General features: G+C 46.4%; 9 protein-coding genes across 9 annotated transcripts; 4 read left to right on the top strand and 5 right to left on the bottom strand.

Annotated features, from left to right (window-relative positions):
- Positions 1 to 466: 466 nt before the first annotated feature.
- Positions 467 to 1,947, top strand: N7466_011057 (uncharacterized protein; the record flags this gene model as incomplete). Its single annotated transcript, XM_057170446.1, has 4 exons — positions 467 to 548; positions 623 to 1,127; positions 1,287 to 1,714; positions 1,787 to 1,947. The coding sequence occupies 4 exons, from the start codon at positions 467 to 469 to the stop codon at positions 1,945 to 1,947; spliced, it is 1,176 nt and encodes a 391-aa protein (XP_057016178.1).
- Positions 1,948 to 2,559: 612 nt separating this feature from the next.
- N7466_011056 (uncharacterized protein) lies at positions 2,560 to 2,889 on the bottom strand (the record flags this gene model as incomplete). The annotated part of the gene is made up of 1 exon (XM_057170445.1): positions 2,560 to 2,889. One exon carries the CDS (start codon positions 2,887 to 2,889, stop codon positions 2,560 to 2,562), a length of 330 nt encoding a protein of 109 aa, XP_057016177.1.
- Positions 2,890 to 5,412: 2,523 nt separating this feature from the next.
- N7466_011055 (uncharacterized protein) lies at positions 5,413 to 5,867 on the bottom strand (the record flags this gene model as incomplete). The annotated part of the gene is made up of 2 exons (XM_057170444.1): positions 5,413 to 5,818; positions 5,854 to 5,867. 2 exons carry the CDS (start codon positions 5,865 to 5,867, stop codon positions 5,413 to 5,415), a joined length of 420 nt encoding a protein of 139 aa, XP_057016176.1.
- Positions 5,868 to 7,227: 1,360 nt separating this feature from the next.
- On the top strand, positions 7,228 to 7,785 carry N7466_011054 (uncharacterized protein; the record flags this gene model as incomplete). The annotated part of the gene is made up of 2 exons (XM_057170443.1): positions 7,228 to 7,238; positions 7,290 to 7,785. 2 exons carry the CDS (start codon positions 7,228 to 7,230, stop codon positions 7,783 to 7,785), a joined length of 507 nt encoding a protein of 168 aa, XP_057016175.1.
- A 663-nt stretch (positions 7,786 to 8,448) lies between these two features.
- On the bottom strand, positions 8,449 to 8,889 carry N7466_011053 (uncharacterized protein; the record flags this gene model as incomplete). Its single annotated transcript, XM_057170442.1, has 1 exon — positions 8,449 to 8,889. The coding sequence occupies one exon, from the start codon at positions 8,887 to 8,889 to the stop codon at positions 8,449 to 8,451; it is 441 nt and encodes a 146-aa protein (XP_057016174.1).
- A 3,768-nt stretch (positions 8,890 to 12,657) lies between these two features.
- N7466_011052 (uncharacterized protein) lies at positions 12,658 to 13,524 on the top strand (the record flags this gene model as incomplete). The annotated part of the gene is made up of 1 exon (XM_057170441.1): positions 12,658 to 13,524. The coding sequence occupies one exon, from the start codon at positions 12,658 to 12,660 to the stop codon at positions 13,522 to 13,524; it is 867 nt and encodes a 288-aa protein (XP_057016173.1).
- Positions 13,525 to 14,990: 1,466 nt separating this feature from the next.
- N7466_011051 (uncharacterized protein) lies at positions 14,991 to 16,988 on the bottom strand (the record flags this gene model as incomplete). Its single annotated transcript, XM_057170440.1, has 1 exon — positions 14,991 to 16,988. One exon carries the CDS (start codon positions 16,986 to 16,988, stop codon positions 14,991 to 14,993), a length of 1,998 nt encoding a protein of 665 aa, XP_057016172.1.
- Positions 16,989 to 17,328: 340 nt separating this feature from the next.
- On the bottom strand, positions 17,329 to 17,908 carry N7466_011050 (Zinc finger C2H2; the record flags this gene model as incomplete). The annotated part of the gene is made up of 2 exons (XM_057170439.1): positions 17,329 to 17,639; positions 17,749 to 17,908. The coding sequence occupies 2 exons, from the start codon at positions 17,906 to 17,908 to the stop codon at positions 17,329 to 17,331; spliced, it is 471 nt and encodes a 156-aa protein (XP_057016171.1).
- Positions 17,909 to 19,658: 1,750 nt separating this feature from the next.
- Positions 19,659 to 21,245, top strand: N7466_011049 (BCS1 and AAA domain-containing protein; the record flags this gene model as incomplete). The annotated part of the gene is made up of 1 exon (XM_057170438.1): positions 19,659 to 21,245. One exon carries the CDS (start codon positions 19,659 to 19,661, stop codon positions 21,243 to 21,245), a length of 1,587 nt encoding a protein of 528 aa, XP_057016170.1.
- Between the last annotated feature and the right edge of the window lie 261 nt (positions 21,246 to 21,506).

Raw genomic sequence — 21,506 nt, 5'->3', positions numbered from 1 at the left:
CTCTGCTGATCATGTGATGAAGGTGATTACATCAGCAGAACACGACCCTGGTATCCACGTGACCCTGCTGATCAGGAGATTCTTTTGGTCAGGTTCTTACCAGTTCGTTCCTTATGCTGAATGGTTATCGAAACGGAAAAAGCAACAACGAACAACAACGAACGCTTATAATTAACTAGCCAGTTGCCAGTCAACCATAATGCCACACTCCGTCTCAATGCAAACCAACCATAATACCACACTCTGTCTCAAAAATTTGCTCAATAACCCATGTCTTCCATTGTATCCCTCGCTGCGATCCGGGCCACTGTGTCTTCGTTTTCCCGAGTTGCGGCCTGCTTGCTAATGTCTATGAACAGGTCCTTCTTAATCCGGTCACGTTCCTGCTCAATACGCTGCTGCAAGCTAGCAGGTACCTGGATAAGTATTAGTATTCAATCTCAATAGAACCATGCCATGATGTCCGATGGGACCATTGATGCCGCCGGAAGGCGAGAACTCAGCTCGACCTCGATTCGCACAAAGTTACTTCATCGGAATTGAACCCGGTACTTCCATCAGGCCACAAATCAAGCAACAGATGCACGGATACAAGTCCAACCTCGCCTGATACATTGTCGAGAACTTCTCGCAAAACTTGATCGACTGATCCGCCAATCAAACCCATACTACACCCTCTTCCACACAGCTTTCAGTTTCCTTCATGAAAACAGTGAACGGCAAAGTCTGAGTATAACACCTCAGTTACGACTGATTGGGAATGAGGAGGGAGGCCGCCAGTATGATCTCCCGACTGGGCAAGTGGATGTGGCAGCATTCCTGCCAACAATCCCTGATGAATACAGCCGCCGGAGTTACCGGGATATCCAATCATACCTGCGCCGGGCACCAGTCTGGGCTGGAGCAGCTTTGAATCTGCAGAATAATCCAGCCACACAGGCATTGACCCAGGATGAGGTAGGAATCATACCATTTGGAAACGATGATGAAGGCGAGGTTGTTGAACATGGAGATGATGAGATCCCTGAAGATAACCGGGATCCTTTCGAAGAGCCAGAGGAGTACCACGTCGGGGAGAGATTCCTGATCCGCATCCAGCGAGACCATGCACTCTATATGCCGTTGGCGTATGTAGTCTTCTATATGTCCGGCGGACGAGGGATTCATCGACAACTGCCATTTGCTACTTCAACAAACCCGCGGACAGGTAGAGAAAGGCAAAATCCGAATGTCAGTATGGTTCAATTCCTGCGGTACACAATCTTCACACAGCCAGCGTAATATAGTCTGAATCTGTTCCAACGGGCAAATTTGTTGGTACAACAATATATTGTTGATGGATGGGTGGCAGAAGAAGGCCGAAAACTTGAATTCATCCGCTACAATCAAGATATCATTCGAAGGTATGATGCCCATATGCGAGCGAAAGAGCTCGTGAAACTTCCCACCAGCTTGACAGGTTCCAAACGTTGGTTGCGGATGAAGTTGAAGGACTCAATGGCCCTACTGGAACACTACAATCGCCCTGAGCTCTTTATCACGGTAACAGCAAACCCAGACTGGGATGAAGTCAAGGATTCTCTCCTGCCAGACAATGATGGTACGGTTTCTCAAGGCCCCAGAGATAGGCCTGACATGATTGCACGGGTGTTCAATTTGAAGTTGAAAGCCATCATGAAAGAGATTCAGGATGGTATCTTCCGGCCATACCAGGGTATATCATATATATATATACTAAACATATAGGATGTTCAAGAAGATTGCTAACATTGAATATGAAATATAGCACATGTCTATGTGGTGGAATTCCAGAAACGAGGCCTGCCGTACGCACATATGTTGATATGGTTGGCAGGAGGCCCGTACTATGACCGGTCAGAAACAATTGACCAGATTGGTGTTCATCGTGCTTTGTTTTCAAATGATGTCAGCTTGGGCTGCGACTAAAGTACACTGATTTTTAATATTTCGTGCCATCCAGTTTTGCCTCTTCGATGTCAATTCAACAAATTTTGTTCTGATATCCTACAAAGTTCTCAGTAATGCCCGCATTAACTCCAGCTTTCAGTCTGCAATACTATCACAATGTTCAATGTTGGCCAGCCAGCTGATCCTTCGACCAAGAGATTTTGGTCCACCCAAGCCTCTAAACGAACCAATGATTGAAATTTGTTTGTGTCATGTTCAGAGAACTTGCTTCAGACCCAGGAGAACAGATACGATCGCTGGTCCTTGCACAACCTTACTATATCATTTTATAATGCAAATTGGACCGTATCAACGCACCAATAGGCAGTCCCCGATGGAACCACTCCTTCGCGCTACAAAAAACCTAATCTATAAACTTAAACTTCCAACCAAAGGCTGTATCTTAGCGTGGAAAGCCAAGTCAGGAGAGGCGAAACATATAACAACTAACAGAAGAGCCATAGTTTTGCCCTAATTGGATTGATATCCAGGAAAAGATGTCTGCTTCTGTAACACACGGGGGAGGGAGTCTTTTGTTTACAGACAAGACTTTACTACTAAGTAAATCTCCACGCGAGGGCTGTATGAGCCTCACTGACAGGTAAGGCCGCATAGTCCGTGTTCTGCCAGTAATTTGTATAAGCATCGCATCTGCCATGGGTACCATTCATAGAGAAGCTCCGTGTAGTATGCTGACTTGGAAGTTTCCTTCAATGCCTTTTCAAATTGATGTTTCATCTGGCTCAAAGCACTGTGCAGTGTTTCCGGATAGGACTTTCCAGATTCGGGGGAGAATAGAGGGTCTGCCATGTCTTTCAAGCGATACATGGTGAGATCAAAGGCAAAGCATTCAGCAACGTGAGCAGCAGCGTTTTGCTTCACTACCAGATCGTAGTATCCTTTGCCGAGACTGATGACCATTGGGACTGAATTCATAAGATCCTTCGGAATATGCTTCGTTGGGTGGCACGTGGATGTACTTTGGGTACAATTCTCGCAGGATTGGACGAAAGGCAATTTAGTTCGAAGAGTCTAAATTCCAAGACTCAGAGAAGTCATGCAAGTTGATAGCCGAAATGCAACAAGGCGTACTAACCGTAAGAGACATTCTTTGAGAGGTAGAAAGCTGGTTACCCGTGGTATTATCTGGTTTTTCTCTGAGATGAGGGAAAGGGATCTTTGCTTGGAGGGGAAGTAAAGCGACTACTTATATGTAAGCTGTGCGGTTGAGAACCACCATGAGCTCACGCTATACCGCAACAAGTAGCCAGCGATGTAGGCGCTTTGACCCCTTGCTGTTGCTGCAAGATACCAATATACAAAAGCAAATTCCAGGATCCCTAGCGGGGTTGCCACGTATTCGATCCAATACTCTTGTTCAAGTCCGGGGCGCCTCAGGACGATGCTGAGCTTAGCGACTTAAATAAATTTGCGCGCCAAAAAAACTTGGGACGCGAGAAGATGATTCGCGCCGATTGGCCTGCCCCTCATTATCCATATTTTGGCACTCAAGATTTTTCACGTCAGTGTACAGAAGATGGCTTCTATTTTGCGCCCTTGGGGGGATCTTATGACTGAATTTGTCATGCCACTAGGCGGGGCTACACCTCAGCACCGGTGCAGTTTCGTGTCTAGGTACGTATTCGGATAATGCGTTGGGACTGCCCAATGAGAAGTCAAAAGTTTGTTTCATTCCCCCGTCCTTGTCAGTGGTGGCGGTTCATCATTACCCGATACGGTGCAACCGATAGTTCCTAGAAACCACTTGCCCGTCGTATGTTCCCTTTTGGGTTTAGCGACGCGATCGGCGAACCTTCTTTCATTACACGATCTTTCAAAACACCATGTCACAAAACCAGGTGGAGCTTTTAACTGCCACCAATTAAAACGCTAGGATCATGCGCGCGCACCTTTTCTTACTTATGGTCCTCGTAATGCTCAATACGTGTGCCTGGAGATGCCATAACTGCGGCGTAGGGATACGAAAAGGGTATTGGCGGGTAACAATTGGACCAATCTCAAATCACAACCAGCACAGGCACTTCCACTTTTACTTTCCTGCCTTACTTCGCGACCCTTTCAAAGGCAAGACCATCACATCTTATTCAAAGAAATTGCATCCTTTCATTGGGCTAGTAGAACCCGGATTGTAGAGCCCATTCATTTTTGCTCTACTTGTGGAGTGTTGGACTGCGAAAAAACTGCGAGAGACTCGCTTTCTCAACGAATTTGCGAAATGGCACAAGTGACTATTTACAACGCAACGAAGAATAACTTCAAAATACATTCAAAGAAAAGAATCAGCTGTCGCGTCTTACATGTCAAGTCCTATCCACTGTAGAATGAACTTCAAACACAAGGTGGATGATGACAAATGAACCGTGAAAAAAAGTCCAGCTCTGTGCAATCAACGCCCGTGCTATCAGAACAAAGGAAAGTCTCAGGTGATGGGACACCACTTTCTGAGCTTGGAGAGCAATAAGCCATCTTCTCAGACGTCTCGAATTGCAACTTTAGATCTCCACTTCTCCGACATGCTGTCTCAAATGATTTGTCCAAAGGCTCAGAGATACAATCTTTGTTCTTCAACGCCGGAGTTTGCATACTATCTCCGAGATGCAGACTTTTGCAGGATATAATCCTTGCCTGCACTGGTATAGTCTCCTCCAGGGAATAGAGCTTACACCGCTCAATGCATTCCTGGGCCAATGTTGAGTCTTTTTTATATGCTAACCTCTTCGCTGCCTTGCCGATGGGGAGCAGTGCAGGTATGTCGTTTCTGACCTTGAAGAGACTGTCAAGCTCTGGCATATCATTTGCCAAATTGTAGGTTTTTCTGAGCCCTTCCTTGACAGCCATTAATGAAGAGTAATTGCCAAGGTTGTAAAGTTCCTAATTATTTCCGTCAGCCATTGACATAAGGGTAGAGCTGCCTCAAATTACCTGAGCAAATTGAACTATTTGAGATTCGCCGAAAATCTGAGCATCCAAACAATCCTGTATGGAGAGTGTCAAATGGTTGCAACGCCGTATTATGTCATTGAACACTTCATCTCCCTTGAAGGAGTTCAAATCCAGATTTTGATATTGAGCATGGTCCACTTTGGTGATAGCTCTGGCGTGATCTGAGGACCCTTGGATTTTTAAACCGTCTAACAAATCAGTATGGGTGTCGAAGGGGTCGCTCCAAGTCTGGCTGAGGCCTTTGGTATATCTTTCATAACGAATCCGAAGCACTTTCATTTGATGTGGTACGAATTCAGCCGGCCGAGATTTACCAAGATACTCTTTCAGAGGCTCCGTGAAGAACTGACTGAGTGGCGTATCCAGGTCCGGGCTCTTCAGTGACTTATTTGCAACGCAATCAATTGCATTCTGAGCCACGGCTCGAATGAATGGATCAGCATGAGCTTGTTCCAAAGCCTTCTTGTTGTTAATTTCTAGTCATGTGGTATTCGGTATTGTGGAGCGCACCTTTTCAATCTCAACCAGGTACTCGGCATCCATGGGACTGTTCTTGAGGTGAAGGTAGATTTCTTTGTTGAGATCTTTATACAATCGACGAAGATATCTTAATTCAAATGAATCATGACCTCCGGCATACTGTACCATCGTTTCAAACGGGATGCACCCAATCAAATCCCAGCTCTTAAGTAATAATATCCCTGAAGCTGAGCCCCACGTGTTCTTGTTTATAGATGCCGGATCGAAGCCCCAGCTCTCCCATTCTTGTATGCTCGTGTTTTCGAAAAAGGAGGTCTCGTCAAAAAACCCAAAATTGCTAAGGCGGCTGACAATCGCACCATAAAATGCACGACTATCATTGTTAATTTTGATCTCCTCCTCACACCTGGGGACAAGTAGAGAATGTATGGTCCAACTCACATCATACCCGTCATCTTGTTACTCGAGTGTAGAGTCGTCGACCATTGTTGGGGCACTGATGTAGAATGAATCCGAATGGGCAAGCTCTGCTTAAATCTTGAATCAGCTCACAACGCCTTGGCATTCTGTAACAGTATCTTGTGCCTGAAATGAGCAGACTTACCTTGCTGTTCAAAGTTGGCGTTGAATTTTACTTTTATGGACTTCCTGTTGACAACAATATCAATCCAAGATGATAAAGGAATGTCTCGGAAAGGGGCGAATATTTAGCCAATTTATATAAACAAAGAACCGGCTTAGTTCGGCGCCAAGACAGAATCTCCTGCACCAATCCTTGTCCACCCACCATTTTTAACTATTGACCCCGAAATGACCGGATCGGGAAAGGCAATCCTTTGAGCAGCGAACCCCGGTCCATGTAAAGCGCCAGTATAGAAATTCACGTTGATACCGATTGCTTTGTCACGCGCCTGTAACGCTCGGCATAAAATTACAGTCATGGGTCACACTTAGCTGGCCTGTTCCGGCATAGCTCCCTCATCGGCTTCTCTAGTTTCGCTGGAAGATATCTTCAGGTACCATGTCCCAAAAGGGCAGCTCTGGCCAATGAGTGTTCGCGTCGTCATTTGGAAGAGCCCTTCAACTCGATCTACCCCAAGGCCAAGACAGAAATATTCTCATTGTAATGCTCGGCTCAGACAATCCTATTGACATAATGTTGTTGTGCACCCAATATTTATTCGGACCGGTACACATAACAGAAAAAAAACGTCTGGCGGAAATTCACGGTAGCTCGGCCCCGCAAGGCATGAATGGTTGGGGATTACTTGTGCCATATGCCCCGAAGCTTAGTCCAAATGCAGGAGCAAAATTTTGTCGCCACGCGTCACCTCCTGTAATGATGATTTAGCTCCAAATGGCTTTACCATAGCTTACAGCATGTGAGGGCAATAAGCGAGGCCTAGCGCTGTGCGTACATACAGTGCCCATGGCTCCCAGGAACCCCCAGTTGATGTGCAGGTGGATTATTCCTTTTAGGGATTAGCGGGCCGATCACCCCCCTTTATTTGTTACGCGATCTTTCAAAACACCATGTCACAAATTCAGGTGGGGCGACCCGTTGACGCCAATGGAAATTCTGTACATCATGTGCACGAGCCCTTTTCCAATAATGAGATTCGTAACACACAATACATGTCCCGGAAGTCAGGTCCGGACCATGTGGCTTGGTGGCTTCTATGCGTCCAATCGTTGATCAATGAGTGCGCATACCCTACATATCACATTTACGAAGTAGGTATATGTAGTCCCCGGCCTCTGCTAAACTATAGCATGCCAATTTTTTTCCCTCGAAGAATTCACCCACCATCAACAATGTCTCCAATGTAAGAAGGCATACCCCCAGGAGCCCCAATAAATTGTGCTAACTTACAAAGTCATCTGCCCCAGGCTCACCTCCAAAGGGCTACCTCTGTATTCAGAGCCTTCCAGCTTTGGTTTCTTGGGTATCCGCGGATTTTGGAATCCTTGCAGAAGAGCACCAGCTCAAAAATCAGACCGGAAATAAAACTCATCATCGAAGATTGTCAAGTACTACGAGAAGAGGATTACCATATAGGGAGAGTGGTTTTGGCAAGAAACCGAACCCTTCGCGATATCACAATGGGATTGATAAACTCCCTCGATGACGGCGACATTCTCATCCTATCGCTCCTAGCTTGGTACTTCCGTTCGCCGAAAGATATCCCCTCTCGCTACCTGCTCAAATTTGCTGCGCAGCCATTTCCAATGATATATGACATTATTCCAGAGCTCTATCGGCGCTATATAAAAGAGAGTCGGCTGATCTCGCGGAAGGTGTTTCGGAAATCCGTCCTGAGAGTCTTGGGTTTCGTCCAGGACTGCGGTATCAAACGACTTTATACCTATTAAGAGGGTCTCACTTATCCTTCCGCAGGACTAGACGAGAACATTTCTCGTTGGCAGTGATACTTCATCGCTTTTTGCTTGCTGGAAGTCTCAATTTATGTCACCTGCATGTGGCCGTCATTTGGCCTGGATTTTATTTTGTACCTCAATTCTTCTCAGATACCATTGGTATATATAGGCTTTTTCAATTACGACTTGTGAATTTGGAAAACAGTGATCGACCTTCAAATAACGGCATGATTTCGTCCACCCTTTGAGGGACAGATCATGCCAAGCTCTTAAACTCAAGGAGATTAAAATTCCGTGATGCTAGCCTGAGTGACTTTACTTGACACTAAGCCTCTTGATGTCAGATCGATTTGCAAAGCAGTGGATTCTGGCACTTACTCAAATGTCCCGAGATATTGCCACAATGAAAGCATTTGTGAAAATCAGGATCTCCGCACGCATCAAAATCAACGTTCATGTGATCCGAGGCAAGAGGCAACTTTCTGTTCCCCGTATCGCATAACAAAAAGTTCCGCTTCTTTCCATAGCAGTCTTTTGTGATTCTCATCTCTCTCCATACCACAACGCTTTGTAAATGGTTCGGGGTTTGCGAATCCAGTCCAAGAAAAGGGACAGACAGAGTGTATTCCAGCAATGAAAAAAAGGGTTTGGAGAAGTTTAATATTGTTGACCGATGACGACCAGTTTGGAATTGTCGACCAGGGTGCTGAGAACTTCGTACTTTTCCGCAATCGAAGGGGCCATATATTTGACAATGAACTCTGTTGCAAGGCAGGAACCGTACGATCGACGACCAGATTTATTCCAATCTACCGGTAGTTCTTGGACTGGAATTTCGTGTCCACAAGCAGTATTCAAGCTCTCCCGGAACTTGCGAAAATCTCCAGTTTGAGTTATAGCTCCAAGATCCTTGTGAATCTCAGACTTCCACTTTTCCTCGAAACTCATGTCTTCTTTCTGAGCTCCATTGTCCCGGCAGTGTTTGAAAACCTTATCGGCTCGCGACCATCCGATCAGACACAGGGGGCATACGAAATTCTTGTTGTTTGCTTTAAGTGTGTCTTCCAACACCATACAATTCTCTTCAAGATCGGACATGATATCGTAAATAGCAGGGCATCAATATTCATTGCTTATCCACTTAGATCACATAGATATATAAGCCCAGGTGGCCTGGAATGTCTCTGTAGATCCGCAAGTCTCCAATTATATTCACCTATCATCATTGAAATGGCTGGCCCTCTTTTGAATGTGATCTAGACCGGTTATAATTAGCGGGCAGTTGATAATATCCAAAACGGGAAGGCTTAGTTTTCTTGAAGGTGTTTCTTGGTTCTTTTGCTGCCACTAGGAGGACTGCATCTAAAGCCTCTGCATCCTGCATGTGCTGGTCGAAGCGCCTTTGTGAAGTTCTTTCGACTCCACGGTGTGCCTTTGAATCTAAGAATATGCCCCAGACAATCCCCATGATGTGACGATGTCGCATACAGTGGTTCTCTTTTCTGGCCCCACTGCCAAGGCGTTAGCGTAGATCATCCATTGGGCGGGCTGCACTGAATTGAGGACCACATGCACTGGATGTGTCAATATAGCACCACGCGTAAAATAACAACCCATGCTTTGAACTCTGCTCGTCACAGTACTGGCGGCACGTTACGGACGCTTGTATCATGTCAAAACGTGGCACCGCTCTACACCTCAGCTCATTGACCCTGATAGTGTCCAAAAAAAAGAAGGCCCAGTCTTCTTCATTGTATCTTTTGGTTTCTTTGTTACCGCTAAGCGGACTCCATCTAAGGGCTATGAATCCTGCATGCGCTATAGCCAAGATATTAATACTTTCGTGAAACAAATAATATCTTGAGTAACTCCTGAGATAGGAAATACTGGGTACAGGAGCCACCAAGGTGGCTTGGTTGCTTCTGGATCAAAGATATCCCCCTTGCCATTGACGATTTTCTTGCCGTTATACGGGAAGTTGGCTTGTTTGCGCGGATCTAGGTGCTTAACGTAGGTTCTCGCGATAGTACGACAGCATTCTTGATGGAACTCCATTTGTGTATTTTGATGAGGTCTGTATATCTAAAGTCAACCATTCATTGGCCGAAATGTGGAAACACGCCTAGACATGTGCATTACCCATGGGTTTTGCCCATGGGTTTGCCCATATAGGCCCATGGGCCAAATCCCCATGGGCCGAAAGTCCCATGGGTTTGCATAAAGTGGGATCTGCAATTTTATTACTATATTGGGAAGATTTATGAAAAGGTGGGTCTGATTTTCCGAATTTGGGGGTTCATCTTCCGGATTTGGGGGTTGAACCCCGCCGATCTCTTCTAGAATATTACCTAATTAGGCTATATTTCTTATATAATCTTATATAATACTTCCTAATTAGGAAATAATTCATGTAGATCTGTAAAGTTGGTGTTCGTTGAATATATATATATTCCCCGTAACACAACACCACCATCCTCAACACCACCCACCACCACCACCCACCACCATAACATATATATATATATATAAACTATGAATCTAAGTAAGTAGAACATACTGATTCTTTTGGCGTTTAAATTATTAATAAATATTAAGATTTAGGTGTTTTGCATAAAAGCTTATGCATCTTGATGGGTTCCCATGGGAAACCCATGGTTTGCTGACAAAGACCCATGGGTCATGGGTAAGGACCCCTGCCCATGGGCAGGGGTTTGCACATGTCTAAACACGCCCAAGACATGATCCTGAATAGAGTAACGTCAGAGTAATATCAACATAGTGTCAGAGAAGTGTCAGAGTAGTGTCAGAGGAGTGTCAGAGGAGTGTCAGAAAGGTGTCAGAGTAAAGTCAGAGGGGCGCTAGAGGAGTGTAAGTGTCAGAGGAGTGTCAGAGGAGTGTCAGAAAGGTGTCAGAGTAAAGTCAGAGGGGCGCTAGAGGAGTGTAAGTGTCAGAGGAGTGTCAGAGGAGTGTCAGAAAGGTGTCAGAGTAAAGTCAGAGGGGCGCTAGAGGAGTGTAAGTGTCAGAGGAGTGTCAGAGGAGTGTCAGAAAGGTGTCAGAGGAATGCCAAAGTAGTGTCAGAGGAGCGCCAGTATGAATAATTCCTTTATGTTGACGCACAATATTTATTTGGATGAAGTGAAGAAATTTGCAGTGTAAAGCTTGAGTTTCACGGGGTTTTCACCGACCTACCTACTTTATCATCTCATCAAGGTATGGCAGGAATCGTTCCGATGCCGTAGCGACAGAGGTGGTAAGGCACCACTCCTGACGACCCAACTTCCGGTGGCTCAAATCACATGACCAGAATTTTGAAAGATGGCTCCGTCCGAATTTCCACCGCGCCCACCAGTCTTATCGACACGAAGCGGAAATCTTATAAGTGCTATCACTCTTTTTGGATCTTTTCTGGGTCTTTCATGCGAGAAAGGCTACTACATGTGCTTCACTCAGTCAGCGCAGAGCATAGACCGAAGTCGCTAACTGGTAAAAGTCCCGACGGTGCCTTAACCCCTCATTGCCCCTCCTTCTCGCCGATACGATTCACGTCCATTACAACACTAATTCACAATCTCCAGCAAATTCTGAAATGTCATCAGTCGGTCAAATCACGACCTTTGAGAAGTCGCTTCCCGTTGATGAAGACCTCGTAAAAGAAGTCAGGCAATTGGTTAGGTTCGTCGCGTATATTATAAACTATCTTGAACTGACGTAGACAACAGGTATCTGAAGAAGTGACACTTGGAAAAGAATTCCACCCCTGTTCGTTCACGACCGCTGAACCTTCGGTCCGCGCTGTGTTGGTTTCCCGGAAAGGAGCTGAAGGGGCTGTCAGAGTAACGGCCCCTGGAACAAATGATTTATCGAACGTGAGGACCGGGCCAAACGAAACTGGCTGGGCAATCGTTGCGTTCAAAACTGGAGAAACTTGCATGTTTTATGGAAACCCAACAGTGCGCACATTCAAGGCTATCGAAAAGTAGCGGTCGGGGCGATAATCTGCTGGCGATTCATCACGTATCGAATGAAGGTGGTGGCTAAAGGCTGCGAAAACTCAAGTTTTGCATTCGCATGTCCAGATTGTTGGTACCCAAGGAAGATGGAGGGTAGTGGATGGCCGGAAAGTGGGCAGTTCATTTGCAGGTTCGTGTTCAAGCCTTCATGTTCCTGCAAAAAATCAACAAGATCTCTCAGTTGAAATTCGAGTGGAAGAGATTCGCGATCATGCACCAAGGTGTGATGAGATGGGTCTTGCATGATCTGGGAAGCGGTTTCTAGATAAATATTGTATTAGTACTCTTTCTATATTTTGCCTTTCATGTACACGTGCCATCTGGAGATATGATTTGCTCTTGATATGTCTGCTTAGACGACTCAGGAAGGTGACTGCATGATTGACCAGGCACCTCTTGTATTCCTTTTAAGACATCGTTGACCAGTTTGTCTTCGACGTTGCCAATTATCTTGGGTAAATTTGACAAGACATGCTGCCTGGCATATTTGATCGCATTTTTCCCTAAGGCTATGGCGCAGAGTTTGACCAAAGGCCTCCAGTTTTCTGGCTTAACGTGTCTTCTCAGATTAAGCAGAAACTGTTGGTAATTGTTTGTCGAGTTCGACTCTGCCTCCAGCAAGGCAATTGCTTCCTTGGCACGTTTGTCCTGGTGGTCTTTGAAACGGCCGAGCTTATCGACCAAAGAAGATGTTTCTTGAAGTTTTCTGACCGCATTATTTTCGTTCAACCGCGGATGGTTTTTCCGGGGTGACTTTCTGCTGGTTGAGACTGTGTTGGTCGACATTTTCAAGGAAACCACGAGAGTCAAGAGGGCCAATTAAGCGTCAGGTGAACGTCAGAAGAGCGACCGAGGAATGTCAGAGGAGCGACGGAGGAGTGTCAGAGGAGTGTCAGAAGAGCGACAGAGGAGTGTCAGAGGAGTGTCAGAGGAGTGTCAGAGGAGTGTCAGAGGAGTGTCAGAAGAGTGTCTGGTGAACGTCAGAAGAGCGACCGAGGAATGTCAGAGGAGCGACGGAGGAGTGTCAGAGGAGTGTCAGAAGAGCGACAGAGGAGTGTCAGAGGAGTGTCAGAGGAGTGTCAGAGGAGTGTCAGAGGAGTGTCAGAGGAGTGTCAGAGGAGTGTCAGAGGAGTGTCAGAAGAGCGACAGAGGAGCGACGGAGGATAGTCAGAGGAGTGTCAGAGGAGTGTCAGAGGAGTGTCAGAGGAGTGTCAGAAGAGTGTCTGGTGAACGTCAGAAGAGCGACCGAGGAATGTCAGAGGAGCGACGGAGGAGTGTCAGAGGAGTGTCAGAAGAGCGACAGAGGAGTGTCAGAGGAGTGTCAGAGGAGTGTCAGAGGAGTGTCAGAGGAGTGTCAGAGGAGTGTCAAGAGGAGTGTCAGAAGAGCGACAGAGGAGTGTCAGAGGAGTGTCAGAGGAGTGTCAGAGGAGTGTCAGAGGAGTGTCAGAGGAGTGTCAGAGGAGTGTCAGAGGAGTGTCAGAGGAGTGTCAGAGGAGTGTCAGAAGAGCGACAGAGGAGCGACAGAGGAATGTCAGAGGAGCGACGGAGGAATGTCAGAGGAGCGACGGAGGAGTGTCAGAGTAGTGTCAGAAGAGCGACAGAGGAGCGACGGAGGATAGTCAGAGGAGTGTCAGAGGTCCAGACAGTAAGGAATGAACCGCGCGGTCAACGCGCTGCACTGGTCAGCAAGCTGGCCTACATCAAGGGTCCGTGCTCAGGCTAAAGCGGGGATAGGGGGACCGAAACACGGTACTAACACCCTTCTAGGAAGAACCAGTGTGGATTAACCTTTTAAGAATTAGTGGTATGCTTAGCGCCTTTGCCTTATTACACGGTGAGCCGCCAGGTCACATAGTAATCTAAAAGTTGATACACCTAATAATAGCATATGTCTATGTTCGTGCCAGCCTAGGACGTGAACGAGACTGGTCTCACTTATAGCCAATCGTGCTGCGTCAGGCGCCAATATTTACCTAAAGAGCTCTAGCAAAAGTTTCCAAACTGTGAAACCTGTGAAACCTGTCTGTGATACGCCCCTTTTAGCTTATCTAACCTATAGGGGGAGCCATACGTCGCCACCGGCGCCAACACCCATAAAAGATCTTGTGCAAACTTCAAGTCTCATTAGTATCTAAATAAATGGGCGAATAAGACGACTAGGTCCGATTGGCTGGACAAATTCTGATACTGCGGCTTGGCCAGTCATCGACCTTGCTTCCAAATACAATCGCATACTAGCTTGGTATGTGTGGTGGGTACGTGCTCACTCTTTGGAAATCCTGCCTAAAGCTCCTCTGCTGTTCTCTGGCGTTTAATTAGTTGAGCGGAAGCTTACTAAGATTCATGTTGCGATTATGAGAAGTACATAAATACCCACATTTCCTGCTTCCTCCAACCGTGAGTCTTTTTTTCTTCACGATAGCACTGTGGCTTCCGTGCAACGATTTGCTGTCTCGCTTTGCACCTTTCTTCATCAGGCTCTCCTACTTCGCGCAACAGCAAAGATAACTATAAGAGCTCAACTATCCTTCCGATTAATTCGCACGAGTGTGATTTGCAATCCGGCGACCACTGTGGACGAATCATTTAGGTATGCTATATTCAAGTAGCCTGTCGAGCTTTCTTAATAACAGAGAGCACGCACTTAGCAAACTTTGTCGCCAATATGACCACAAGTTCTGGGGTTTCCGGTGAATGCACCAATTCCAAGTGCCAGCACCAGAACAACGAGCATAAAATCAAGGCCTGCAAGGCACCAGGTTGTCTTGTTAGGTGGAAACGGTGCCAAGTTGCTGGAGGTTGCAATGGAGTGAATTACAGAATTTGCAAAAGCTGTCCTGATCATCCAGGCGCCACCCCTGATTGGTGAATTGCGTTGCTGCAATTGTCACGAATTTAGCTACGTAGGGCTAAGCAGGGTGTAGTGTGCGGGGAAGGGTGGTAACCCGATTAGGAATAGTATAGTTTAACGACGTGCTTCCTTTTGTTGTTTGTCTTTCTTATTTCCTTTCTCTTTCGTCTCTCTTCTCAGCTTGAATCATATTGTGAAATGTACTTTGTGCATATAATTTAATCGCCTCGCCACAGCAATGGCTTGAATTGATATCCTTTAAAGTCGTCAAAGAAAAATAAAATACGAGTAAACAATTTAGTATTGATAGGTGAATATAGTTTCCGTCTTAAACCGTATTATAAATTGTTCTCCATCCACTCCATTACCTGAGTTTCTCGCAAGACCGGAAACAAACTGCCATCTATGTTCCGTCCTCGTAGACAACTTTCCTCCTCATTCAAATAACTGTTTTCACTGCTGGGCTCATCTCTTGTTTCTGAACAGTATCCATCACTGATGTCACAACCCTCAATCCATTCGTGTTCATATACTGGCTCAGGGGGCTTTCCTTCGTGATTGGCGAGAACCCAGCGGAAGATTTCGGACGATGCCTCACGCGACGCATCCTGAGATGGAGAGATCGGAATATTCGGATATCGCGAGTTGTCCTTTCGCTGTGATTGCACGAAGGAATCTTCTTCGGGATAGCTGGGGTCACCCGGCGAAAATCCCTGGTCATTCAAGGAAGACCCGTCCTGCAATCTCCAAGTCCAATAAGTGTAGGCCAGACGATGCCTTGCACATGATTTGTGTACGCGAATTCGCAGTGCGCAATTTATGTCGACTGTTTGGCCGACAGGTGGCCATGGTGAGAAAGGGAGACTTTTATAGTAAAGTCCGTCATCTTCTGGGGTCGGGAGGTACAAGAGCCTCCAGGCATCGGCACGTCTTATGGCGTTGTTTCCCGAGATATCTTCGTAAAAATATGGCCCTGACCCCGTAAGATCCATGAAAGACTGAGGAGAACTTGTCCAAGCAAAGCCGTTGGGGTCAAGGGGAGGTGTGCCACTTCGAACATATCCAAGGACCTTCGGCACAAGCCCGCTGAGGGCAGCTCCGATCCAAAGGGCCCGGAGGTGCGGACGGCGTTGCCCACATATAAGAGCAATGATTTCATGATATCGCCCTGGTTTCTCACATATCCAAGGGGCCTTGGGAATTTCCTCCAAAATCGGATGCAACCATGGACTAACATGGCTGCATGGGATATTGGGCTCCCAAAATGAGCCACACAGACTGGACATCACAACACTGTGGTTGCAACTGAGGGCCATAAAAGAAGGAATGTCTTTGCTCAAAGAGAGGAATTCATTGACTTGGTACGTGTCCAGAGCGCGAGCCAAGTGAATCTGAGTCACTACAGGCAATGGCAGTTCAACAGCCATCTCGAGGTGTTTGTGCGTGGGAAATGTCAAGGCCGCAAAGAATGCGGCATGATATTGCTCACGTAGACCATGCAGTAAGCAAAATTGAGCGAGAAGTCTCATGGCAGTTTGCGACGATGGTGGTGAGACAGCAGAAATTGGGCAATGGGTTCTATTGTCGTGCCAAACAACTCTGAACTCTGGACCTTTATCCAGAGAAAGTGACCAAGGTGAATAGTAAGCCTCATCTTCCTTCTTCAAAAGAAAAGTTCTCCATCCTTGTCTAGGGGCTAGGATAGCCGCCCACCACCGGGCAGTACTCTCATCGACCTCACCAATCTCAATTTCAACGGCGGTCATATCTTCTATATCATGATGCTGCCATATCGCGGTCGAGGAGGTATAAGAAATATCCGCGCCTTGTTGCTGCTGAGATTCAACTAGGCGGCTTGAGAGGATATAAGCCCAAGCAAGCGAGATGATACCAGTGAAATTTGGAAGCTTGCGGCCATCACCTCCCTGCACCCCAAATTTTTGTTCAAAGCAGGTGCCGGTGAAATGGCAGGAAATGGGAGATTGTATGCCAACCAACAATGCTGATTGGACTTCTTTTGTTGTGTCTCGGGTATTGCATTTGTCTGTCTCGGTGGGACGCATGGTGGATGACGCCATAGCTATAATCGCCTTAGAGCCGGATTCCGAGAGAAGCACCTCCTGAAGTGCGAGGGGGCTGGCGGGAAAAGCCGGAACTTTGCATAGTATATCTTGTGGCGAGACCATCTCAAGAAGGTTGACGTTATGTAAATGTGCCCTGGCATCATCGGCGAGCGAATACCAGTAATTTCGGGCTTCGTTTGTTGCGAGGCCTAATTGTGGAGAGGAAAGCTGAAGTTCATCTTCACGATCTTCATTGCAAGGGGCCAAATCCATAGTGCAGCCGACAATTTGAAGCTCTTTTTATTGGAAAATGAATGGAAAATGACTTGCAACAATCAAGGGAATGGATGGATTTGTCGAAAGGGACAACGTATATAAATGTCATAACACGTGACAAGATCGGTCTTGGCGGAAAGGAACATTCTCCAAAATTATTGTTCTGCCGATAAGAATAACAAGACGCCCAAATCCGCATTCCGATGAATAAACAAACAAGGTTCATTTCATAGATTTTAAGCCTACATACAAGACCAGCAATCTTGCTTAACTGAGGCCCAATATTCCATATGGCTGGCCCAATTTATGTTTTTTGAGCTTTGAGCCGCTTGCGGTTCTAAGTCAAGGTCACTTTGGCATCTGGAGGTCTGCGCATATGATAACAAATTTTAGGGGTTGCGGAGTAATCACTGCCAGTCACAAGGACGATGGAAAGTAGCAGGTTCAGCTTGACAATCTGGGTGATCGCAGTAAATCTGACTCTCGGAGTTCTTGGGGGGTCCCGGGCGCGTCGAACAGACAGGCGTGGGCGCGTGCCCTGCATGTTGAAGGGGAAAGAAGCTTGATCGTCCATTCTGGCAATTTTAAGGGATCCAGCCGTAGATGCAAGCACCGTGGCAGCAGCTGAATCAAATCTGACAGTCTTAACTGGGAAGGGCCGTTTAAAATGGCGAGGGAAAAAAGTGGGCCTTCCTCTGCTGTTTGTGACTTAACGTTGGTCCAATCGTTGCCGGCCAATAACTCAACTTCCTCGTACCGACAGATATTGAGAACGGCGAGCTCCTGCTGCGCACGCTTGGCAGCCCCAGGTACCCGTTTTTAGCATTACGACGGCCATTGGTAAGAAAGGGTGCGTGCGCATGGTACCTAGCGTCTTTATTGGTAGGAGCAACGAGCCCCACCTGGTTTTGTGACATGGTGTTTTGAAAGATCGTGTAATACAACAAGGTTCGCCGATCGCGTCGCTAAACCCAAAAGGGAGCTTCCGACGGGCAAGTGGTTTAGCTTGATTCACTAGGAACTATCAGTGGGGCTGCTTGCGGTCACCAATTAACATGCGCCATTCTATGCGCATGAACTCTTTTTTACCAATGGCTGTTGTGACATTGAATACAAGTGCCGGAAATAGCCAGACGTGCGGAACAGGGGCTGACTGCTCTGATCTCCTTCAATCATTGGGCAGAAAACTCCACTTCTCCTTATTCGCCGGTTCTTTTGAGACCAATGCAAGCCCATCACATTCGATATAATCAAATTGCGCAAGCTTGAAAGGCTTCTATAGTTACCGGAGCTTGCCCGCTCTTGGGAAACAGATTATGGAGCCCTGATGATCCTTGCACAAGCTAGCTATATCATCTCTTCAATGCAAATTCGACCGTATTAACGCACCAATAGGTAACCTCCGATGAAAGCACTCCTTCGCGCTACAAAGAAGCTTCTCTATACATTTAAACTTCCAATCAAAGGCTGTGTCTAAGATTCAAAAACCAAGTCAAGAGAGGGGAGATATGGAGAAAGTAAGGTAGACTCGTTTTCCGCCATGTCGGACCTGCATGCACTTTCCTTACATCCCGAGCATACCTCCGACGATCTCGTACTATGACGCGCCCATGAGTCTAGAACATGCACTATACAGCGTCTTGGGACTCAAGCACAGGTCAAGAAAATGACTTATCAACACCGGCTTCATTGGTGGGACTACTTCCTTCTTCATGCGGATCTCTTTGACCCATCACACCTATCTGCACGGCTCTCTTGAATACCTCTTAGCCCGTCAATGTCGTGTCCGAACCAGATTACTGTCACAAGTGGGTCACAGAAACCGGTTAGATTCCCTTCACCTTTTGTGGTCATCAGGCTGTTTGTACGCACTGTGTCGGTCCCGCCTATTTTACTAGAACACCGTCATCTATGTCAATGCCATTTGTAGGTACTCCTTATGACATGCTTGTCCTGGACTAAGCCCTGAGTACATCGTACGTTTAAAAAGGTCCACTAAGCCAATTTTCAATACTTTCAAGCCCAAGTATTCAGGGGAAGTCTAGATTGAAAAATCTTGTTACATTGGGGCTGAAATAAGAAGGTAGAAAGTATGACGGGACTAGTATAGGAGGTGGCTTTTGTCGACGCGGGTGCCAAATTTCCAAATTATAGGCAGAAATATCACACGGATGAAAAACAAGGCTGTGCACAAACCTTGTGAACGAGTTCTTGGAGTTGGGTTGAGTGGGAAGGGTCAAAATACAAGTCGTATTCATGCTGGTCATCTGGCTTATGGCAGTTGCAGCGCAGCATGCATGGCTGGAACTCTGTCCGGTGGGGCTGGCAGGCTCCAGTGCCCGATCAAGCAGCCTGGAAGCGGCGATGCCTACTATTCGTTGTATATTGAATATTTTCTCTCAGAATATAAGTATATTACGCTCGAGCCTTTAATCATAGTCCCAATTGGGCTAGCAGGAATTGGGCTAGTTTCCAGAAGATTTTTGAGAATGCAATTCTGACAAGGTGCCCCTGAAGGTGGAATTCTTTTCTCCATTTGGGGTGTAATATACTGGGGCCACCTTACGTGGAAAATGTATATAAGTCCTTCAGAGCTCATGGTCTTCATTCGTATCTTCACATTTCAAAGTCTGCCCCTGAGCCTTTGCGCTTTTCTGACCGTGAAAAATGCCTTCGAACAATTCTGCGAGCTTGTCAAACGAGACATTACTTGACATGCTTTTACCTGGCTTTGGTCCCTTGTCACGACTTGTTTCATTTTATCTTCAAATTGATCTCTCCGCCTATTCGTTCTATATCGTCACAATAGCGATTTTTTGGACGTTCGCCTTTATACTGCCAAAGTTGTTTCACCAATTCCAAAATTTGGTTCTGCATTATGCTGCCTCAGTGGATATCATGTATCAGGATCCACTGTATGACCTAGCTATGGCATGGATAGCCGGGCATGATCAATTGAACCAAACGAGATGCTCCATCGCTGGGACAAAGACGAGCTATAATTCACCATTTCGCAGCCTGAAATTTGAGGAGGACAAAGAAGAGCAAGAAAAGGGCCAATTGGGGGACGATAGTCGACCAGACGCCAGCCCTAATGATCAGAGATTCTGGCACCGCCTTCGATACTGGAACAAGAGAAAACCCATCCAGTTCACGCCAAAGAAAGATGATTTTTTTTTCTTTTGGCACTGCGGTCGTATATTTGCCCTCTGTCGAAAATCATTCGCAACATCTAACAACGATTCCTTCTACGCCTTTATGGAGAATATCGCAATTTATACTGCTCCATGGAATCAGGGTTTGTTGAAAACGCTCCTCGAAGAGATTCAGATGCAAAGTCTCCAGAATAAGAGCAGCGAAATCAACGTCTTTCAAGGGATGAAACGGCAGGGGTCTTATAAATGGGTCCCCATGTCAAGCAATGTCTGTCGACTCATGGACAGCGTGGTACTTGATACCGAGAAAAAAGAGGTTTTTGAAGATGCCAAAAAATTCCTCCATCCAGATACAAGCCAGTGGTATAAGAACCATAATATAAATTACCGACGAGGCTACCTTTTCCATGGCCCTCCGGGCACGGGTAAAACGAGCCTGTGTGTTGCAATGGCTACTTTTCTGGGGCTGGACATCTATACGCTCAGCCTGAATTCTCTGGATGAAGATGGGTTAGCGCTACTCCTTCAGGACCTCCCAACACGATGTGTGCTCCTTTTTGAGGATATTGACTCGGCCGGTTTACGAAAACGCCCCAACGATGTGAATGCCAATCAGGTTGAAATAAGCGATGAGCAGCTCTTGTCAGTTCATGATGATGATTATCCTTTGGGTCAGAGGTTGATCAGTCTCTCAGCTTTGCTCAATTGCATAGACGGCGTGTGTGCCAAGCCAGGTCGTATTCTTATCATGACTACGAACCACAGGGACAGGCTTGATCAAGCTTTGACTCGCCCAGGTCGCGTGGACATTGAAGTCGAATTTGAACTTGCTAGTACCCTGTCTGTCCAAAAGCTTTTCTTTGCCTTCTACACGCCATGCAATCCTTTGGGCGATAGCGATCAAGATCAGAGGACCGGAAATATCCATCATGAGACAGATATACTACATTCGCTTTCTGCCGAGTTTGCGCGGTACGTTCCCGGCAGGAGATTCAGCCCTGCTGAGATTGAAAATTATCTTTTAAAGTATCGAACAGATCCTGCATCTGCCGTCGCAGAAGTGAACGAATGGATCAAGCCAAAGCTTGCTTGTGAGTAGCAGGAAAAGATACTGGTGCTAGTTGCGGTGGATGGTAGACGGCTGGTTCATTGACCGGCCTGGTGATGTTGATGAAGATTCCATTAATCATGCACATTTTCAAGCCCAAAAATTGGAATAAATTTCTCGTTTTCCAAATAAAAGAATTCGAAAATTCAGTAGTATAGATTAATCAGGTTCATGCAGTCTGATACGGCCTACTAGCCTCAAAAGGAGTTGCGACAAGGGGCTCTAGCCTTCCAAGTCTTCCTTGGAATCTTG

Source organism: Penicillium verhagenii, assembly GCF_028828195.1.
Source record: "Penicillium verhagenii strain IBT 33310 chromosome Unknown utg000012l_segment0_segment0, whole genome shotgun sequence".
NCBI classification, from domain to species: domain Eukaryota; kingdom Fungi; phylum Ascomycota; class Eurotiomycetes; order Eurotiales; family Aspergillaceae; genus Penicillium; species Penicillium verhagenii.
This window is presented reverse-complemented; position numbering and strand designations above follow the sequence as displayed.